Raw genomic sequence first — 16,876 nt, forward strand, 5'->3', positions numbered from 1 at the left:
AAAAGAATAAGAGAAGAATGAATGTAACTACAAGGAATTGAGAAGATAGAAGTAGAAGAAGATGAATCTAAATCTAGATCTAAGAACTAAACCTAATCCTAATCCTAATTCTAGAGAGAAGTGAGAGCTTCTCTCTAGAAACTAGTTATAACTACTTCTAAAACTAAACTATGACTAATGGTAACTAACATGTGTTTCCCTCTTCATTCCTTGGGTTAAATAGCATCAGAAATGAGTTGGATTGGGCCCACAAGGCTTTAGAATTCGCTGGCCACGTTTTGCTTTAAGTGAACCAGGTGGCAGCAACGGCGCGTGCGCATACTATGCGCGTGCGCACCACCATACGTGTAGCAACTATGGCAAATATTATATCGTTTCTAAGCCCCGGATGTTAGCTTTCCAACCCAACTAAAACCACATCATTTGGACCTCTGTAGCTCAAGTTATGGTCGTTTAAGTGCGAAGAGGTCGGCTTGACAGCTTTCCGGTTCTTTCATTTCTTCATAAGTTCTCCAACTTTTCATGCTTTCTTTCTTCATTCCCTTGATCCAATCTTTGCCTCCTAAACCTTAAATCACTTAACAAACATATCAAGGCATCTAATGGAATCAAGGAAAATTAGATTTAGCTATTTTAAGACCTAAAAAGCATGTTTTCACTCTTAAGCGCAATTAAAGGAGAAGTTATAAAACCATGCTATTTCAATGGATAAATGTGGGTAAAAGAGTATAAAATCCCCTAAATCAAGTACAAGATAAACCCTACAAATGGAGTTTATCACCCATACTTCTCGGTCTCTTCTAATGGTTGATCCTCATGCAAATCATCTGCATGCATCGTACCCATATCTTTCTCACCTAAGATATCAAATCTCGAGCCCTTTTTATTACCACTATCTCTTTTCGTATTATTTCCTTCCTTAGAGATATGAGAATCTCTCCCATAATTAGATCCCTTGATTTTCTTGGTATCTAACCGTCATCCACGACCCAAAACATAGGGATCCTGATTGAGACGAAATTCATGTTGTGCATACAAGGCCGTATCTTTGTTAATATTCCAATCACCATCAGCGGCAGAATTTTCGAGTGCACTTGCTCCCAACGGTTCACCGGAGTTAGCCTCGGGGCTTTGTTCATTTGTGCCTGGCGGTGCTTCTGCGCAAAGCTCTAACTTGTGTCCGTACTTTCCACATAAAAAACAAATTAGGTGAAACCCTTCATATTCGATGTTTAGAGTGCTTCCGAAGATAAAAATCTTAGGGATCAATTGTTTCATTAAATTAATTTCTACACATTCTTGAAAAATGCCCTCTTGAGAATATAGAAGTTGCTTGGTCTATCTTTAACATATTACCAATAGCAGAACCCACACAGGATAGAAATTGATGATTATAGAGCTCAATAGAAAAGTTTGGTATTCTGATCCAAGATGCTATCTTCTTACTGTCTTTTCTGACTCAAGGAAGAAGGGTCTCCATCTTTGAACAATGAGATAATATCCAGCAATCATTCATGATCCTCTAAGTAAGGCATCAGAATAATCTTCCTCCTCTAAAAATTAAATAAGAAAATAATCATGATCCATATCGATAACATTAATCTTACCTTTCCATGAATTCTAAACCTCTCTTTCCAAGTACTTTAACTATTAGGGCAACGTGCCATGGTTTACACCATTCGTCAAACTCCTCTTTTGGAAACAAGAATATGAGGGCATGGATCAAAAGACTTCTCCTTGTTGATAACCTCCTCTTCATCACTATACCATTGGTCTTCCGAATTTGGAGATTCCTCATCAATGTCATCAAGAGAATCATTATCTTCATGCATAGAAGATCCTGGCATCGATAACAAGGATTCTTTGTACATGATAGCGGTCTTCATTAGGAAAGAGGCCCCACCTTTGATGAAATATCATGATATTCCCTTAAGTATTTAAATCAAAATCTTCTCTTGTTTTGACTTTTTTAGTACTTCGTTACATCAGATCATCTTCTTTTAGAAAAATCCTAGCAAAATATTTAGACATCATATTTTGGTTCATTTTTATTGTGAAGATATATATTGAAAATAGCATGCATAAAAAATTAAGTATATCTTAAATTTTTAAAAAATTTATAATAATGAACAATAAAAAAAATCCTTACACCATCCATTTGAAAAAGAAAAGAAATTAATTTGTCAAACCCCCTTCCAAAAAAAGGAAACTCTTTCCCTAGAAAGAAAATAATTAATTTTTTATGTTGTTGCCTTGTTCCTGGAGAGATTATTGATTTATGTGATTCTCTTTAATTCATATCATGTTATTGGAGAAGATAATATTTTCATCTTAAGGTAAAATATAATTTTGTGTGGCATAAAATAATTATTTAAAAATTAAAATAAAACATCTCAATGTTAGATTTTCATACAAGATGGTTAACATACGTACTTAGTTTGTCAAGAAAATATCTAAGGTAATTTCGTATATATCAAACATGAAAATTATATACTATTCAATGAATACTTTATTAATTAATACGTTAATTATGTTACAAATATAAATAGTACAATATTTATTTATTGACAACAATACTTTTAAAATTACTGTGTACATTATAAGTAAATTAATAAATTATTTATTATTATGGTATCAAATTAATTAGAGATAAATCTTCATAAAAAATTTAATTCTAAATTAATTGTAATATATGAGAATAATAACATGCAATTAAAAATTAAAAAATGGGTTCTATGAATTTTTTTTTTTTTTACCACAATATGTGAAGCAAAAAGAAGAGAGTAGCCGAATCGAAACTGTCACTTTCTAAATGGCCCAACAAGAAAAAATCACATATCATTAACACCTCACTCATTCCAATTAAGAAAGACAAATCTGATAACACTTTCAGGTCCACTTTCTACACTTTTGAAAATAACAACAATCAGTTGGATCAAGTGTCAACTAAATAATGTAGCCACACATCTATACCTAATTACCTATACATGTTTATTTCCATAGTTCTTAAAATCGAACCAAATCGGTCAATTCAATCAGTTAAATCGAGAATCGTTGGCCAAGTCAGTTCGGTTCTTAATAAAAATCGTTTGCTTTAAAATCAGTAACAAAACGAAAAATTGACAAAATTTGATGAAACGACCAAACTGAAAGCCAAGTGATTTTTTAATTAAAATGTATTTTTTTATTGAGAAAAAATCCAACTAAACTAATAGACCCTAATACTTTTTCATATTTAGCTACTATACTCTCTCCTTGTGACCAGCTATTTTTTCAGTTGAGTTCGTCGTTTGTTTAGAATTTAGACTTAGTCGTTAATTAATTATTGTTGTTACCTATTGTTAGATTTAGCTTCTTCTTCTTATTGTAAATTCACTAAATTATGATGTTTAGTATATTGATGGTTAATTGAATTAATTATTTATTTAATTTTACTGTTTATACTTTTTTTTTTCCCACGGTATCTCCCAACCTGATAGGTCAAGAACTAATCTATTGTGGATCTGAGCTCTATTTAATGGAACCCCGACACTTAAACAGACGAGTAAGCTAACCACTCTACCAACCCAAATTGATTTACTGTTGTACTATTTCTACCAACCCAAATTGATTTACTGTTGTACTATTTCATTGTATACTTAAACAGGATTAGATGACTTTTATTGGTGTTATACATGTATTTTAATTTGTGTATTTTTAAAATTAAAATTAAAAAATAGTTATATTCTTATTGTTTATTTAGAATTTGATATATTATTTCATTATAATTCAAGCATTTTAGTTGAACTACAATTTAATTTGTTAACCCTCTAAATTGATAAATCAATATATAAAATGGTTCAATAATTGATTCCATTTTCAAAACCTTATTTATTTCAATCCATACCATAGATTCTCCCCAACTTAAATGGGGATATGTTATTTCAAAGAGCCAAAAAAGAGAAGACAAAAATAAAACAAATAAATTCTGATCATCCTCTAACATTTCTCATATAAAACCAGAAAAATACATTGTAAACACCTCATGCATAAAAAAAAAAAAAAAAAGAAAAATCCCGGATACATGTTAATCCCATAATAAACTAGTAAAAATTTGTACAAGTCAAACACTTCCCTTTACAAGTTACAACTTTTAAAAAAACTTAATCCATACATGTGTCTGTGCCACATGAAAGGCATCATGCATCATTTACCACCTTGACCCCCTCTGCTTAGCTTGAGGCTAAACATGATTTCTAGGTATCTATCTTCTCCTCACACAAATAAATGTACAGTTTCAAGAGTACAACTAACAATTTATTGCATCAAATTAGTTGTGCTGTATATTTTGCATACAGACAAGAGTACAAACAAAAAAAAGAGTAGGAGCTGTATTAAACCTCAGTTAGCTGTACACAAACTTGGTTTTCTATACCACCTGTGCAGGATTTAGAGTCAGAACACTGATTCTCCTCTCTGAATACAATCAAATGCAAAAGTTAGTTAGGCTTCATAACATATAACGAAATAACTGCCAGCACAAAAAATCCATGGTTTTGATTTTATTCCTTACAAATATTGTTTGCATTTTGGTTCTGACAAGTATTTTATAATATACATTTAGGCTTTAAAATATTACAATTTTTTCCTTTTAATTACAAATATTTTTAAATCTTCTTTAGTATTAATAAATATAGAAAATATTTAGGGTTTAGTTTGGAAAAATGGAGAATTTATTAATGTTAGCTCAAATGCAAGGCAAATGCAAGATAAAAGTGGTTACCTAACATTTTTTAATAAATACACAATCTAAGTGATAAAGGCCAAAAACATACTTAAAAGGGATAAAAATCACAAAATCAAATAACACAATTATAGGGGCTAAAACACTTCTGCACAAAATGTCAATAGCTTCTTCAAAATTCATTTCCTTAACTAAAGTCAACTGATGAAAGTACAACCCAGGAATCTACTTTGCACACTTTTCTTAACATGGAAAAAAAATTTTCCAATGCAACACTCAGATATTTGAGAGAAATGCAGTTAATTACATTGGAATTCAATGAATAGAAGAGGAAACATATTTGGGATGATTGCTAAAAAATGTTGAGGGGGAAAAAACTGAATGTAAAATAAGTGCAGAGTAAATTACCTCCAGCAGCAACCAATTTCTCTACGCGAGCAACAATGTGCTTTCCATAGGTATATTTCTTCAAAGCATTGAGGTGAACCTTTATTCGATTCAAGATTAGCTCAAGTTGCTGGTCATCACAAGTTTCTAGTACTTTTTGTACAACGTAATTTGCAAATTGATCCTTCATCATAACCTAAAATCAAAATATATAAAGCAGAAGTGTTAAAAAGATGACAGAAGCAAAAGCAGTTGAGTATTAAATAAGAGTCATGCTATTGCTAAAAGTGAAATAGACAAGTATTATCACCAAGACTTGTTTAGCAGGATAACAAGCACAAGACAAGAACTTTTAAAAAAAAAAAAAAAAAAACAGAAGTCATGTGATGTATTGCTTCAACAAACAAAAGTTATGTCAACTATATTTTTATTACATTCCATCCTTCAGTTACAGAAAAGAAACTTGTGTCCAATAGGAAGAGCAAATGAAAAAAGTAGAACAAAAAGAGAAAGAAAGAAAAGCCGAGAACAATGTAAAGGAACACAATGCAACAAATCAAAAGACGAGGGCTTCCATTTCTGAATAATGGGGAAGACAGATCAAGCACAAACCTGAAGAGGTTCATTCTCATCGGTGGAGCCAAGCATCTCATTCACAAGGAGTTGGCGTTCTGTCGGTGTACCAAAAGTAAGACACTTCTCAATAACATTAGATGCAAACTTCTGCTGGCTCATTTGCACTATCTGTCCCGTTAGTTTCTTTATTATAGATGAACGTTCATGTGGCTTGCCATGCTCCAGCACATGCTGAAAATTTAAACAATCGACAATTAAAGAAAATGTGAGTGATAAACAGGCAATCAAAAAGTCCAAACGAAAACTCATGGCAGGAAATGAGATTATAAATCATCTCCAAAGAATAATACAAATGTTCTAATAACCAAAACCTTGGCAAAATAACAATAACATTCACTAGAGCCACCATACGTTCAGATTTCATTATGACCTCAATTCACAATATGGATAGTGTTTCTTCCTACCATCTGGGATTTACATTGTTTTGTTTCATAAATGATTCAATATTTGCATACCATCAACATTGATTTATAACAAAAGCATTTGGAGCAATACTTAAGAGAATAAACCAAGTGAAATAGTGAATGCAACCAACATGGCAGAAAATACAACATAATTGGATCACACGAAAATGCTAAGTACGACATACCTGTACAACATAGTTCCCATATTGATCTTGTGCTAACATGCAAACAGACTGCAAAATCTCGTCCATCATAATCTGCTGTGTTTTGGGATCATGGCAATATTCCAAGACTCTCTGCTCGTGACATTAACAAGGTTAGAATTACAGTGCGTATCTATGACGCTATAAATTAAACAAACTAAAGCAAAAGATGCATATGTGACCTGAATAACACGGCAACCATATGGATGAGTTGACAATGCCACAACTTGGTCATAAAATGTTGAAACAATAAATTGGATTGCATTTTCAGGTACGCATTCAATACACTTCTGGATGACATGGTTCCCATTTTGATCACGCACACAGCGCATAATATGACCATCCAGCTCTGCCACCATTTGAGTCTGCTGATCTACCTCAACAACTTCTATAGCCTACACAGGTTATAGGGGGAAAACAGAATGAGAATTGTTAACTTTGCCATCAATCCACAGAACTCACAGAGCATTAATCATTCAAAGCACAAGTAGCAAATCGAAATATCAATCCCAAACACAATGAACAAATGAAAATAAACAAATTGATCCAAGCATCAAGCATACATATATACAAATATGAAATGTTGCAAAAACTACCAAACACATTATGCCAAATAAGATTAAAATTTAAATAGCTAAGTTCGTTATTTCTATAGAATGCAATGAAAATTCTCTAAAACGATGCTTCTCATTCAAAAGAGGGCAACACAAAGGCATTTCCAAAAAGAATTTGTGCCTAAATGTGGGGGTGACATGTATATGACCTTCCACATAGACCATAACATTAAAGAGAATTGGAACCCGTGAAATGTTTGCCGTTTCGCACATAATAAACTGAAACCCATGGCATAGAACTGTAGGAGATTGTAAAACATATCAAATTAAGCAAGGAAGATAGTAAAGGAAACCAATCATAAGTTGGATAAATTGATGAGCAGACCTTTTGGATAACTCGGCAGCCGTACATTTGAAGACTTAGGGTCAGCACATTACCAGTAACTTGGTCAGCCAATTCCCTTATTTGTGCCGCTGTGCCATGCTCAAAAAACTAAACATGAATCAGAACAAGTTAGGCATTTATATAACACATTTAGGAGTATTTTGCGTTCTAATAAAAAAAATGGTACCCAAATGATCAACAACAACAACAACAATAATAATAATACAGAAGCACAAAAAACTAAATCAAGAGAATAACCTGTGAAAATATTTAAAATAAATAAATAAATAAAATGAGAAATTACCTTCTGGATCACATAATTACCAAAGACATCAGTCATCAGAACAAAAGCCTCTGGCATGATTTCATGGAAAACCATATTTTTCTCATCCATTGAGGCTGTCTCAAGTTTCTGCTGAATAAAACGGCTTCCATATTGATCAGCACTGTTTCAAGAGAGATGAGTTAGCTAAATGTTCAAAGTCAAGTAGCAAAGCATAGTACAAGCGGCAGTATCCACCTGAACTCAACAACATGGCCAGAAATTTCTGAAAGCTCAAAGCATTTGGTTTTATTACTTTTGAATTCATCCAGCAAGGAGGATGCAAACTTCTCATCCAAGTTGCCGACAGCATCTGTATTCCAGGCTCCCATGAAACCGCCAGACACATTCCTCATCCCAGGTAAGTGCATACTCCGTTCACTTTGGCTCATAGGACTAGCCGACCCATAGAGGGAGTTTGGGAAAACAGAACCTGCGAGTGGACTTCCTGGATATGACATGCCCATACCATACGATGGACTTCCATAGGAGTTGTGGTTCAAACTAGCTGATTTGCCTAGATAAGGAACAGCAAATTGTGATTTTTGAGAGGCTAACAATGATTCTAAATAAGCCTTTTCGAGTACATTGCGCTCCCTATTTATTGCAGAATCATTAAGGGCTGCAAGCTGTGCTGCAGCAGCAACTTCCCCGGTTCTCAGATATTGATAATACAAAGGATCCATCAAAGGCAGCTGATGAGTGCTACCTGCAGCCTGCCTTCCCAACCTGCTTGCATTCTGTAACTCGGATGCAGGCAACAAAGGATCTAAAGTTGCCCCTCTTCCACCCAAGGATCTAAAGTCCATGGCATTCACTCCCAGAGCAGACACTGCTGCAGCATTTTCAAAAAAGGGAGGCAAGTTGCCATTACCGAGCTGGCTCGCCATCATGGATGGTGATGGAGGATTAACAGAATACCCGCTAATGCCATAATTAGGATACGAGGTATTCAAGTCATCAAGATTCTGATATTGAGCAGGTGAAGTACCTCTGCTAGTAAGAGTTGACGCCGAATGACCTCTTAGGTGTGAATTAACAGATACTCCACCAACCTTACAAGGTTCAAACTGTTCATTTGCATTTGCATATACTGAAGTGTTACTCAAATCCAGTCCAAAACTTTCACGCAAAGAATCAGACTTGTTTAGGAACGAGTGCTTTTTAACATTATGAATATAATCTGATTCATTGTGCCTTGGTGATTTAGGATGCTTCTCATCATCTATTGTGTCGTGTGAAGACATATTCATGCTAGCCAAAGCAGACACCAGATCTGCATGCTCATTTGCACTCGATGAGACACCATTAAATGAGTTATGACCGTTGGAACTTCTTTTATCTGCAGTGCTGGACCTACCATCACCAATGGGTGGAAGGCAAGGACTAGTGGCTCTAGGTAGAAGTTGAGCATCAGGGGTTGTGCTCCTTGACAACGAGGCTCCTAAGGCAGCAGCATAAGATTGAGATGCTAAACCAACATGATTTTGCGAAGCAGAAATGCCTTGCTTATTTCCTCCAGATTGCAAAGCATCCAATTCTTGATGCAGATAGGCAAAATGGGTTTCGGAATTTTCAGCAATGTCATCAAACGCATTGCGGCTAGGAAGCCGCTGAGGATGCTTAGAAGCCGATGTAGCATTATTTAACTCATCCTGCTTTGACAAATAAAATATTAAACGGTGTAAAATGATAATATGTCATTAGCACATAATTTACTAAAGCACACAAATTTCAGTTCAAGATCACCATTAAAATAATAATGCCATTTTATTGCAAAAATAATTAGTGAAGAGACTTCAAACACAGATTCTAAATTTTAAATGCATTCAAACAAAATTTATCTGCACATTCTTAGAATTGAGCTCAAATCAAATTGAAAACCGGTCAGCCAAAAATTGAAGGACTTCAAAACTCATTAAAAGCCATATTCATAGACAAGTCAATCGCACCACTGCAGATAATGAGAGGGAAACCAACATTTATGATACTCAAATGAAAGTGAAAACATTGGATACAGCACAGGTACTAGAAATGATGTCACACACATGCATACAAAGTAAGAATATAGATACAACAAGGATTTAAGAATGGATATTTTATATGGTGCCAATACTAGACAATGATATAGCATTCATTGATAAAATTAGGATACGGCCAACACATATGGTAACATTCTTAAGGGGAATATGAAATCATCACAGCACTCTTAAATAAAACCACAATAGTAGCACCAATCCACAGTTGAAGGGGAAGATGGAGAAAAAAGTGCTTTCATTCTCAGCTTAATCATGCAAATACAATACAAACAACATTTGTAACTATTGGAGTATCCAATGGAACGGTGCAATTAAAGCATCTGTTAATTAACCTAAGTGGACATTCGGCATCAAAACAACAGACATTTTTAAAGCATCCTTGCTTGCTAGCCAACCAAAATCAATTCAAGGTGCAAATTTCACGACCAATTATATCATGATTTATAAATGTCATTGCTACGAAACTGTGCCTCAACCAATCAAGCATAACCTATGCATGATCAATAACAAAAAGATACATGTGAATGTGCTTCGCATTGCACCCTCTCTTATGAAAGGACAAAGCAATTTGTTCTCAATTAGAATCTCTTATATCACAGTAATTGGAATTTCAAAAAACATAAACATGAAATAACACAAACAAACTAACTCCAATCAAGGAAACCAAGATATAGAAATTGGCGTAAATCCTCACCTGAAGGAGTTCAGTAATGCTCCTCTGCCTACTCCCAAGTCCCAATCCGATCAGGCCATTGCCGCCACCTCCGCCGCCCCACTCCACTGCACCATTCCTCGGTTTAATTACAGTCTCCTCCTTCCCCTCAAACCCACCAGGCTGCACTGAGAATAAGGACCTATCACCCTCTACATCACCACCACCACCTCTCCTCCCACCATTACCCTTTAACCGCTGCGCAAACCGCCAGTCCTCCTTGGACACTAGCGGTGGTGGCAGTCGAGGGTTCAGATTAGAACTAGAGTAGTAATAATTTGCATAGGCCGGATCAGCACGAAGCTCCTCCTCGCTTCCAAAATACCTCCCTCCACCCCCGCCTCCAGCACCAAAACCTGCAGCCGCAGCCGCAGAGGCAAGCGAACCTTCAACAGTGGGCGGCGCTGAACCACTCCGCAACCTTGCTAGCTCCCTCTCCCTCTCGGCGGCCTCTTCTTGCTGCCGCCTCATCAAAACCCCTAAATATTCAGGACTCTTTGGCATAGATCGAATCACCACGTCAGACATCATCGAGTGACCGTCACTCACCATCAAGATACAAAATTAACTCAAAAGAAACACACGCACTAACAGAAACAATCGAACAGCCAGAAAGATTAAAGCTTTCTTACACCAATAGCTTAGAATCAATTCAGGTATACGCAATTTTTATTCATAAAAAGTTATAATTTTTATGTCGTCTCTGTAATTGAGTTAAGCGAGTTAAGGTTGCAATGGGCAAAAGTTGTTACTTTATTGGTAGTGTTGAATTGTGGGTAGTAATTGGAATGAGATCAGAATGGAGAAGGTGAAGGATGTGGATAGAAGAAGAAAATGTGTTGGTCCATGTTAGGAGAGGAACAAGAATGAGTAGTAGTTTGTTAAGAGTGTGGAGAGTGTAGAGTGAGTGTAGAGAGATGAAGAAGAAGAAGGTAGGCGTAGTGGGGAGGGGAGTGTGTGCGATAAGAACGAGCACAAGAGAGATCTTGACCGTTGGATGTGATCAAAGGACGGTTTAGATATTTTTAGGGTGATGTCAAGATTTGTTTTCTTACAAGTACCTCCTAGGGCTTTTTCTTATGTCGTATTAACGCACCGGAGGCGGGGCTTCAATCAAAGAGATTTAATTATAAAAAATATCTCTAAACATTAAAGAAAAATACTCTCTCAATTTATTATACATAACAATATCCTCACCAAAAACAAAATATACATAACAATATTCTTAAAATATTTTAACGTAATAAAATATTTTATTATTAAATATAATTTTTAAAAAAATTTTAAAAATTATATTTTTATGTAATTTTTTGCAAAATATTATCAGATACTTTTATTGCTAAAATTTGACCATTTTAAAGAAAATGGATATTTTTTATATATTTTTTAGTTTTTTATTGCCAAAAAATATATAAATCAAATTTTATTATTTTACTCTATTTTTACATACACCTTTTAAATAATTAATATTCTCACAAAATTTAATATCAAATATATAAACAATTTATCAAATACAAAAATTATTTTCTACTCATAAAAATTGTAACTATTTTTGCTATTTTTATATTTAAAAAAATATTTTTAATAAATTCAAAAGATACTTTTATCAATAATTTGATAATTTTGATATTTTTGTAATTTACTTTATATCATGATTTTTACGTTTGGCTCACTAAAATATTAGTTCAAATATTATAAAAATAAATTTTTTGTTAAAATTTATTAAAAATTACGAATTTTAATATATTACATATATATACAAAATTTAAAAAGATTATTATTATTATTATTATTATTATTATTATTATTATTATTATTATTATTATTATTATTATTCAATCTAAAGTAACAAATAGTATGATAAAGTAACAAATAGTATGGCAAAGTCTCAACGTGGAAATATTTTATTCATTTTTATATTATTCATTAGTATTGATTCATTTTTATTTTTATTGTTTCTTAGGTTTTATAGGTAACATTTGAAAGAGAAACAAAAATGAAAATATTGAGAATGAGATTGAGAGACTAAAATAAGTTTTAGTATTGTATTTAATATAAAGTGAGATATAGTGACTAAAATAAAAATGAAGCTCTAATTTAATTTGCACAAAGAGTAAAATTGGAATTAATTAATTGAAATGAGGTATTTTAGGTATGAAATGTTACTAAAATTTTAATCCCTGTATTTTCACTTTTTGGATATACTAAAATACTAAAATTTTGAAGACAGAGACTAACATTTTAGTATAACCAACAAAACAAACGCTATCTTAAGGCCACATTTGTTTACAGGCATGTTGAGATAGAGATATAGAAACACAAAATAGATGAGTCATGAATATAAATATTGTGTCAAGAAATATTGAATTAATGTATTTTGTGTCATTTCCGTCATAAAGGACACATAAACAATAGCGAAAGAGATCATTTATTTTTTTATTTTTTCTTTTATTATTTTTATTAATTTTTTATAATTATACTTTTTATCATTATATTTTTTGGCTGATTTTTTGTATAAAAATATTAGAATAAATTAAATTTTTAAAATTTTTTAAGTTTATCGTCAAACATGATACAAAAATACTAATTTTTGTGTATTTATCTTTTATTTTTTGCTTTCAATATTATGTTTTATCATAGCCTCATAACCAAAAAATTATTTTTTCAAGTTACTTTCTTTATTTATTTTGATAAAAAACCAAAAATTATTACTAGAAAAAAACTTAAATTATTACTAGAAAAAAAATTTAAAAACATAATAATCGTTTTAATTGGAAGGGTAAATGATCAAAGTGTCTTTGGTTATTGAAAATAATGACAAAAATACTCTATTTTTATTAACAATAAAAATATATTTAAAATATTTTAAAATGAGATAAAAATATCTAATATTAAATATATACTCTTTAAAATGTTTTAAAAATTAAATTTTGATACGATTTTTTATATGTAGGATTAGAAAAATCAAATAATTTTATTTTTAAAATTTAATAATTTTATGCTTAGTAGATTTTTTTTAATGGTCAAGAATAATACTTTTAAAAATAAAAAATATAAAAAATAATTTTTTTTGCATATATTTTCTAAACAATTATTGAAATATTCTTATAAATTCTTTTTATGAAATGCATAAGTGATTTGTAAAATATAAAAATTATTTGTCGCTTCTAAAAATATAGTTTTTTTTTATTTTTGTCATATTTTATAATATTTTAAAAATATTTGTATTGTTATGAAAAACAAATGATATTTTTATCAGTGTATTAAAAAATTAAGCATGAATTTAATAATTTATCCTAATTAAAATTTAAATTGATTTTATAACTAGAAAAATAATTTGATAATATATATAAAAAAATAGTACATATATTATTAAAATTAGTCATTATATATTACATTTATATATAAATATATATTATTTAATTTATTTTTAATATATATTTTATATTTTAATATATATTTTATATTAATGACTAATTTTATTCATTAATTTTAATATATACATCATTAAATATACATATATATGAGGCAAAAGTTTCGTTATAATAATATATATATCGTTAAATATATTATTATTTCATTGAATTAAATATATCGTTAAATATATTATTTATTAATATAAATACTAATAAATAATATTATAATAGCAATATATAATTATGTTGATGTACAAACTTTATTTAAAACGTAAACACTGCCCTTTTCACTATATATCCAACTAAATTTAGTATTTTAAAACTTTGGGAAACACAGTCCATGTATAGTCGGGTGGACTCTGAATGAATCTGCCAAAAGAATATATATACAAATGAAAAAACAAAACCAGCTGCTAAAACAGCTACGCAGTTGGTAGAGACCTGAGCATGGGATTTTTCACAAAAATAAACTAAAAAATTTATTATTTTTTAAATTTAATTTTTTAAATACGGTTTTTTATTGTCTAGCGAATTCCATTTCAAATTTTAATAAATTCTAAAAAAAATAACTAATTTAAACCATAACTATTATGATCGTCTCAAAAAATATGTAAAAATACACAAGAGTATACATAAATAAATTATATTTTTATTGAAAAATAATATTTTTTTTAATTTATAAATTCTTGTTAAATATAGCTTATTTCCGTATATTTGAAGACAATAATAATAATTGTTATTGTTGTCAATAATGTTAAAAAAGTCATAATTGATTGTATATTTTTGTGTACTCCTGTATATTATTGGAGGTTATGATAATAACTTAAAAATTTAAGTTATGTAGTAAAAAGTTGAAGTAAAATTCGACGAAAAATAGAACATTCATCTTAAATCCAAAAAAAATCACATTTTAAAAATTAAAATTAAAAAATTATATAAAAAATAATTATTTTTTTATTTTATTTCTGAAAAAAATCCTCGAGGCATGTGAGCAACTGTATCATGTATGAATTCTTTGCTTTTCACCATTCTACTAATTTTTTATAATGAGTGTTTCTTTTATTATTAATAATAATTTTTTTTATAAAATAGAGAAAAGATATTTAATCTCATACTACATACTTGATCTTTACTTCTTCTTCTTTTTCTCTTTCTATTTTGATTTTAAGTTTTGTGTGGGTGATGATGGATATTGATGGCGGTGTATGTCACTATGTCTACATAGGCACTGCACTTAATAATTTTTTATTTTATGCAGCACTCCTCTACATATAGCTCTATGGAATAATTAAACAAATGAAAACCATGCACAGTTTTAAATGTATTAGTTTTATCAAATAAATTCCAAATAATTTTTAATATTTTATCTTATTCAAAGTTAGTTTTGGTAGTGGAAGACATATATTACAGTCAAAGATATATAATATGTATTTATGGATTTGTTAGAAATGAATTTTGAAAAAAACTAGACAATTAATAATTTTTCGAGCGTGTTATATTTGAATTAATATTAATAATTTTTTATATTTCCTTTTTACTAAAATTATTAATTTGTAATATGTTTCTATTTAAAATGACACATAATATATTATATGATTATTATAGTATAGTATTTGTTTTTTATAAACATATATCAACTTAACTATATGTATGTTTAGGATTTTAAAAGTTAGCCTCAAATATTCGAATTACTTATAAATTATAATATAATATTTGGAGTAATTCACAAAAATAAAATAAATTGAAAAAAATTTTTGCAGACGAAAATGTAACAATTCCAATTATATGTAATCCGCGACACTCTAACGCGGATTCTAAATACACGTAATCCGCTATATTCTGTCGCAGATTACGCTGAGAAGCTTATTTCACATAAATCGCTGCACCTTGTACCGGTTTATGAACAAATTGGCACAAAGCATATTCCGCTAAGCCCTGTAGCGAATTATGAGAAGAGTGGCTCACTATAAAAATCGCATGAGACTGTAGCAGATTTCATTTGAGGAGAGTGGCTAGAGACTTAGAGAGAGAAAGTAGAGAAAATGGAGAGGATATTCTTAGAGCAGTGGAACAATGGAAGATGAACGGCGGTTGTACCGGCTCAATGGCATTGCTCATATAGCCGGAACCATCAATGAAGTGGTAAGTCTCTTTATTTTCTTTCAATTGGAAGATAACTGTATATTTTATTTAATATTAAGGAATTTATTTATTAATTAGAAAGATAGAACCTTAGTTTAGTTTAGGTTTTGAAAATCAAAATTTGAAATTTAAAATTTCAAATTAAATGTAGAGAATTTAAAATTTAAGTTGTGGATGGTAAATTAGTAATTTTAAAACCTAGGTAGTTTAAGTCTTGAAACATAAGCTATGGTTTGGTGATGTCATTGTTAGAAATTAAGTCGGTGTTCTTTATTTCTGAATATGAAGCCAACCCGATGTATTTATAGCGTTCGTAGGCAACAGAATATGTCGTTACATGATAGGATCATACCTTACTTAGAGAGGGCTGGGTTGTACCACCTGGCTAGGCTGAACGCGTATTGGTTCTGGTTGGATGAGCCTCTGGTCGGCACATTTATCGAGAGGTGGTGGCCTGAGACCCACACTTTCCATATACCATTCGGAGAGTGTACTATCACGCTCCAAGATGTGGCATATCAGTTGGGGCTGCCCATGGATGGCCAAGCTATTTCTGGGTGCATGACTAACTTCCACCTGCACATTGAGGGGGCCAGACCCGCAGCATGAGAGTGATTCCAAAAGTTATTTGGTGAGCTTCCTCCACCAGATAAGAGAGTTATACACGATCCACTTCACATGGTTCCATAAGAGGTTTAGGGTGTTACCGGCTGATGCTTCCGAGGAGACCGTGCGCATATATGCACGTGCATATATTATGATACTTCTGTCGACACAGCTGTTCATAGACAAGAGTGGTAATCGAGTCCACCTTCGCTGGTTGCCATTTGTAGCGAGACTTGACGACATATGTAGCTATAGCTGGGGCGCAGCTGCGTTGGCCTGGTTGTACCGATGCATGTGTAGGGTGGCAAACAGAAACGTCACCAACTTGGCTGGGCCCCTACAGTTGC

The 16,876-nt window shown here is 31.6% G+C and overlaps 1 protein-coding gene across 1 annotated transcript; it reads right to left on the bottom strand.

The window, feature by feature from the left end:
* Positions 1–4,011: 4,011 nt before the first annotated feature.
* LOC130941228 (pumilio homolog 3-like) lies at positions 4,012–11,285 on the bottom strand. Its single transcript, XM_057869647.1, has 9 exons — positions 10,348–11,285; positions 7,813–9,269; positions 7,597–7,738; positions 7,293–7,400; positions 6,536–6,748; positions 6,336–6,446; positions 5,723–5,917; positions 5,132–5,306; positions 4,012–4,455 (listed from the first exon to the last, which is right to left on the bottom strand). Exons 1-9 carry the CDS (start codon positions 10,915–10,917, stop codon positions 4,409–4,411), a joined length of 3,018 nt encoding a protein of 1,005 aa, XP_057725630.1. The 5' UTR covers positions 10,918–11,285; the 3' UTR covers positions 4,012–4,408.
* Between the last annotated feature and the right edge of the window lie 5,591 nt (positions 11,286–16,876).

This window comes from Arachis stenosperma, chromosome 7 (assembly GCF_014773155.1).
Source record: "Arachis stenosperma cultivar V10309 chromosome 7, arast.V10309.gnm1.PFL2, whole genome shotgun sequence".
Classification (NCBI taxonomy): domain Eukaryota; kingdom Viridiplantae; phylum Streptophyta; class Magnoliopsida; order Fabales; family Fabaceae; genus Arachis; species Arachis stenosperma.

Excerpts from the sequence above, each read along its gene's own strand:
- LOC130941228 (XM_057869647.1), bottom strand. The coding sequence starts at position 10,917 with ATGGTGAGTGACGGTCACTCGATGATGTCTGACGTGGTGATTCGATCT. Across the intron at positions 6,749-7,292 it reads GCTGCCGAGTTATCCAAAAG|GCTATAGAAGTTGTTGAGGT; the intron begins GTCTGCTCATCA and ends TAACCTGTGTAG. Across the intron at positions 6,447-6,535 it reads ATGGTTGCCGTGTTATTCAG|AGAGTCTTGGAATATTGCCA; the intron begins GTCACATATGCA and ends TGTCACGAGCAG.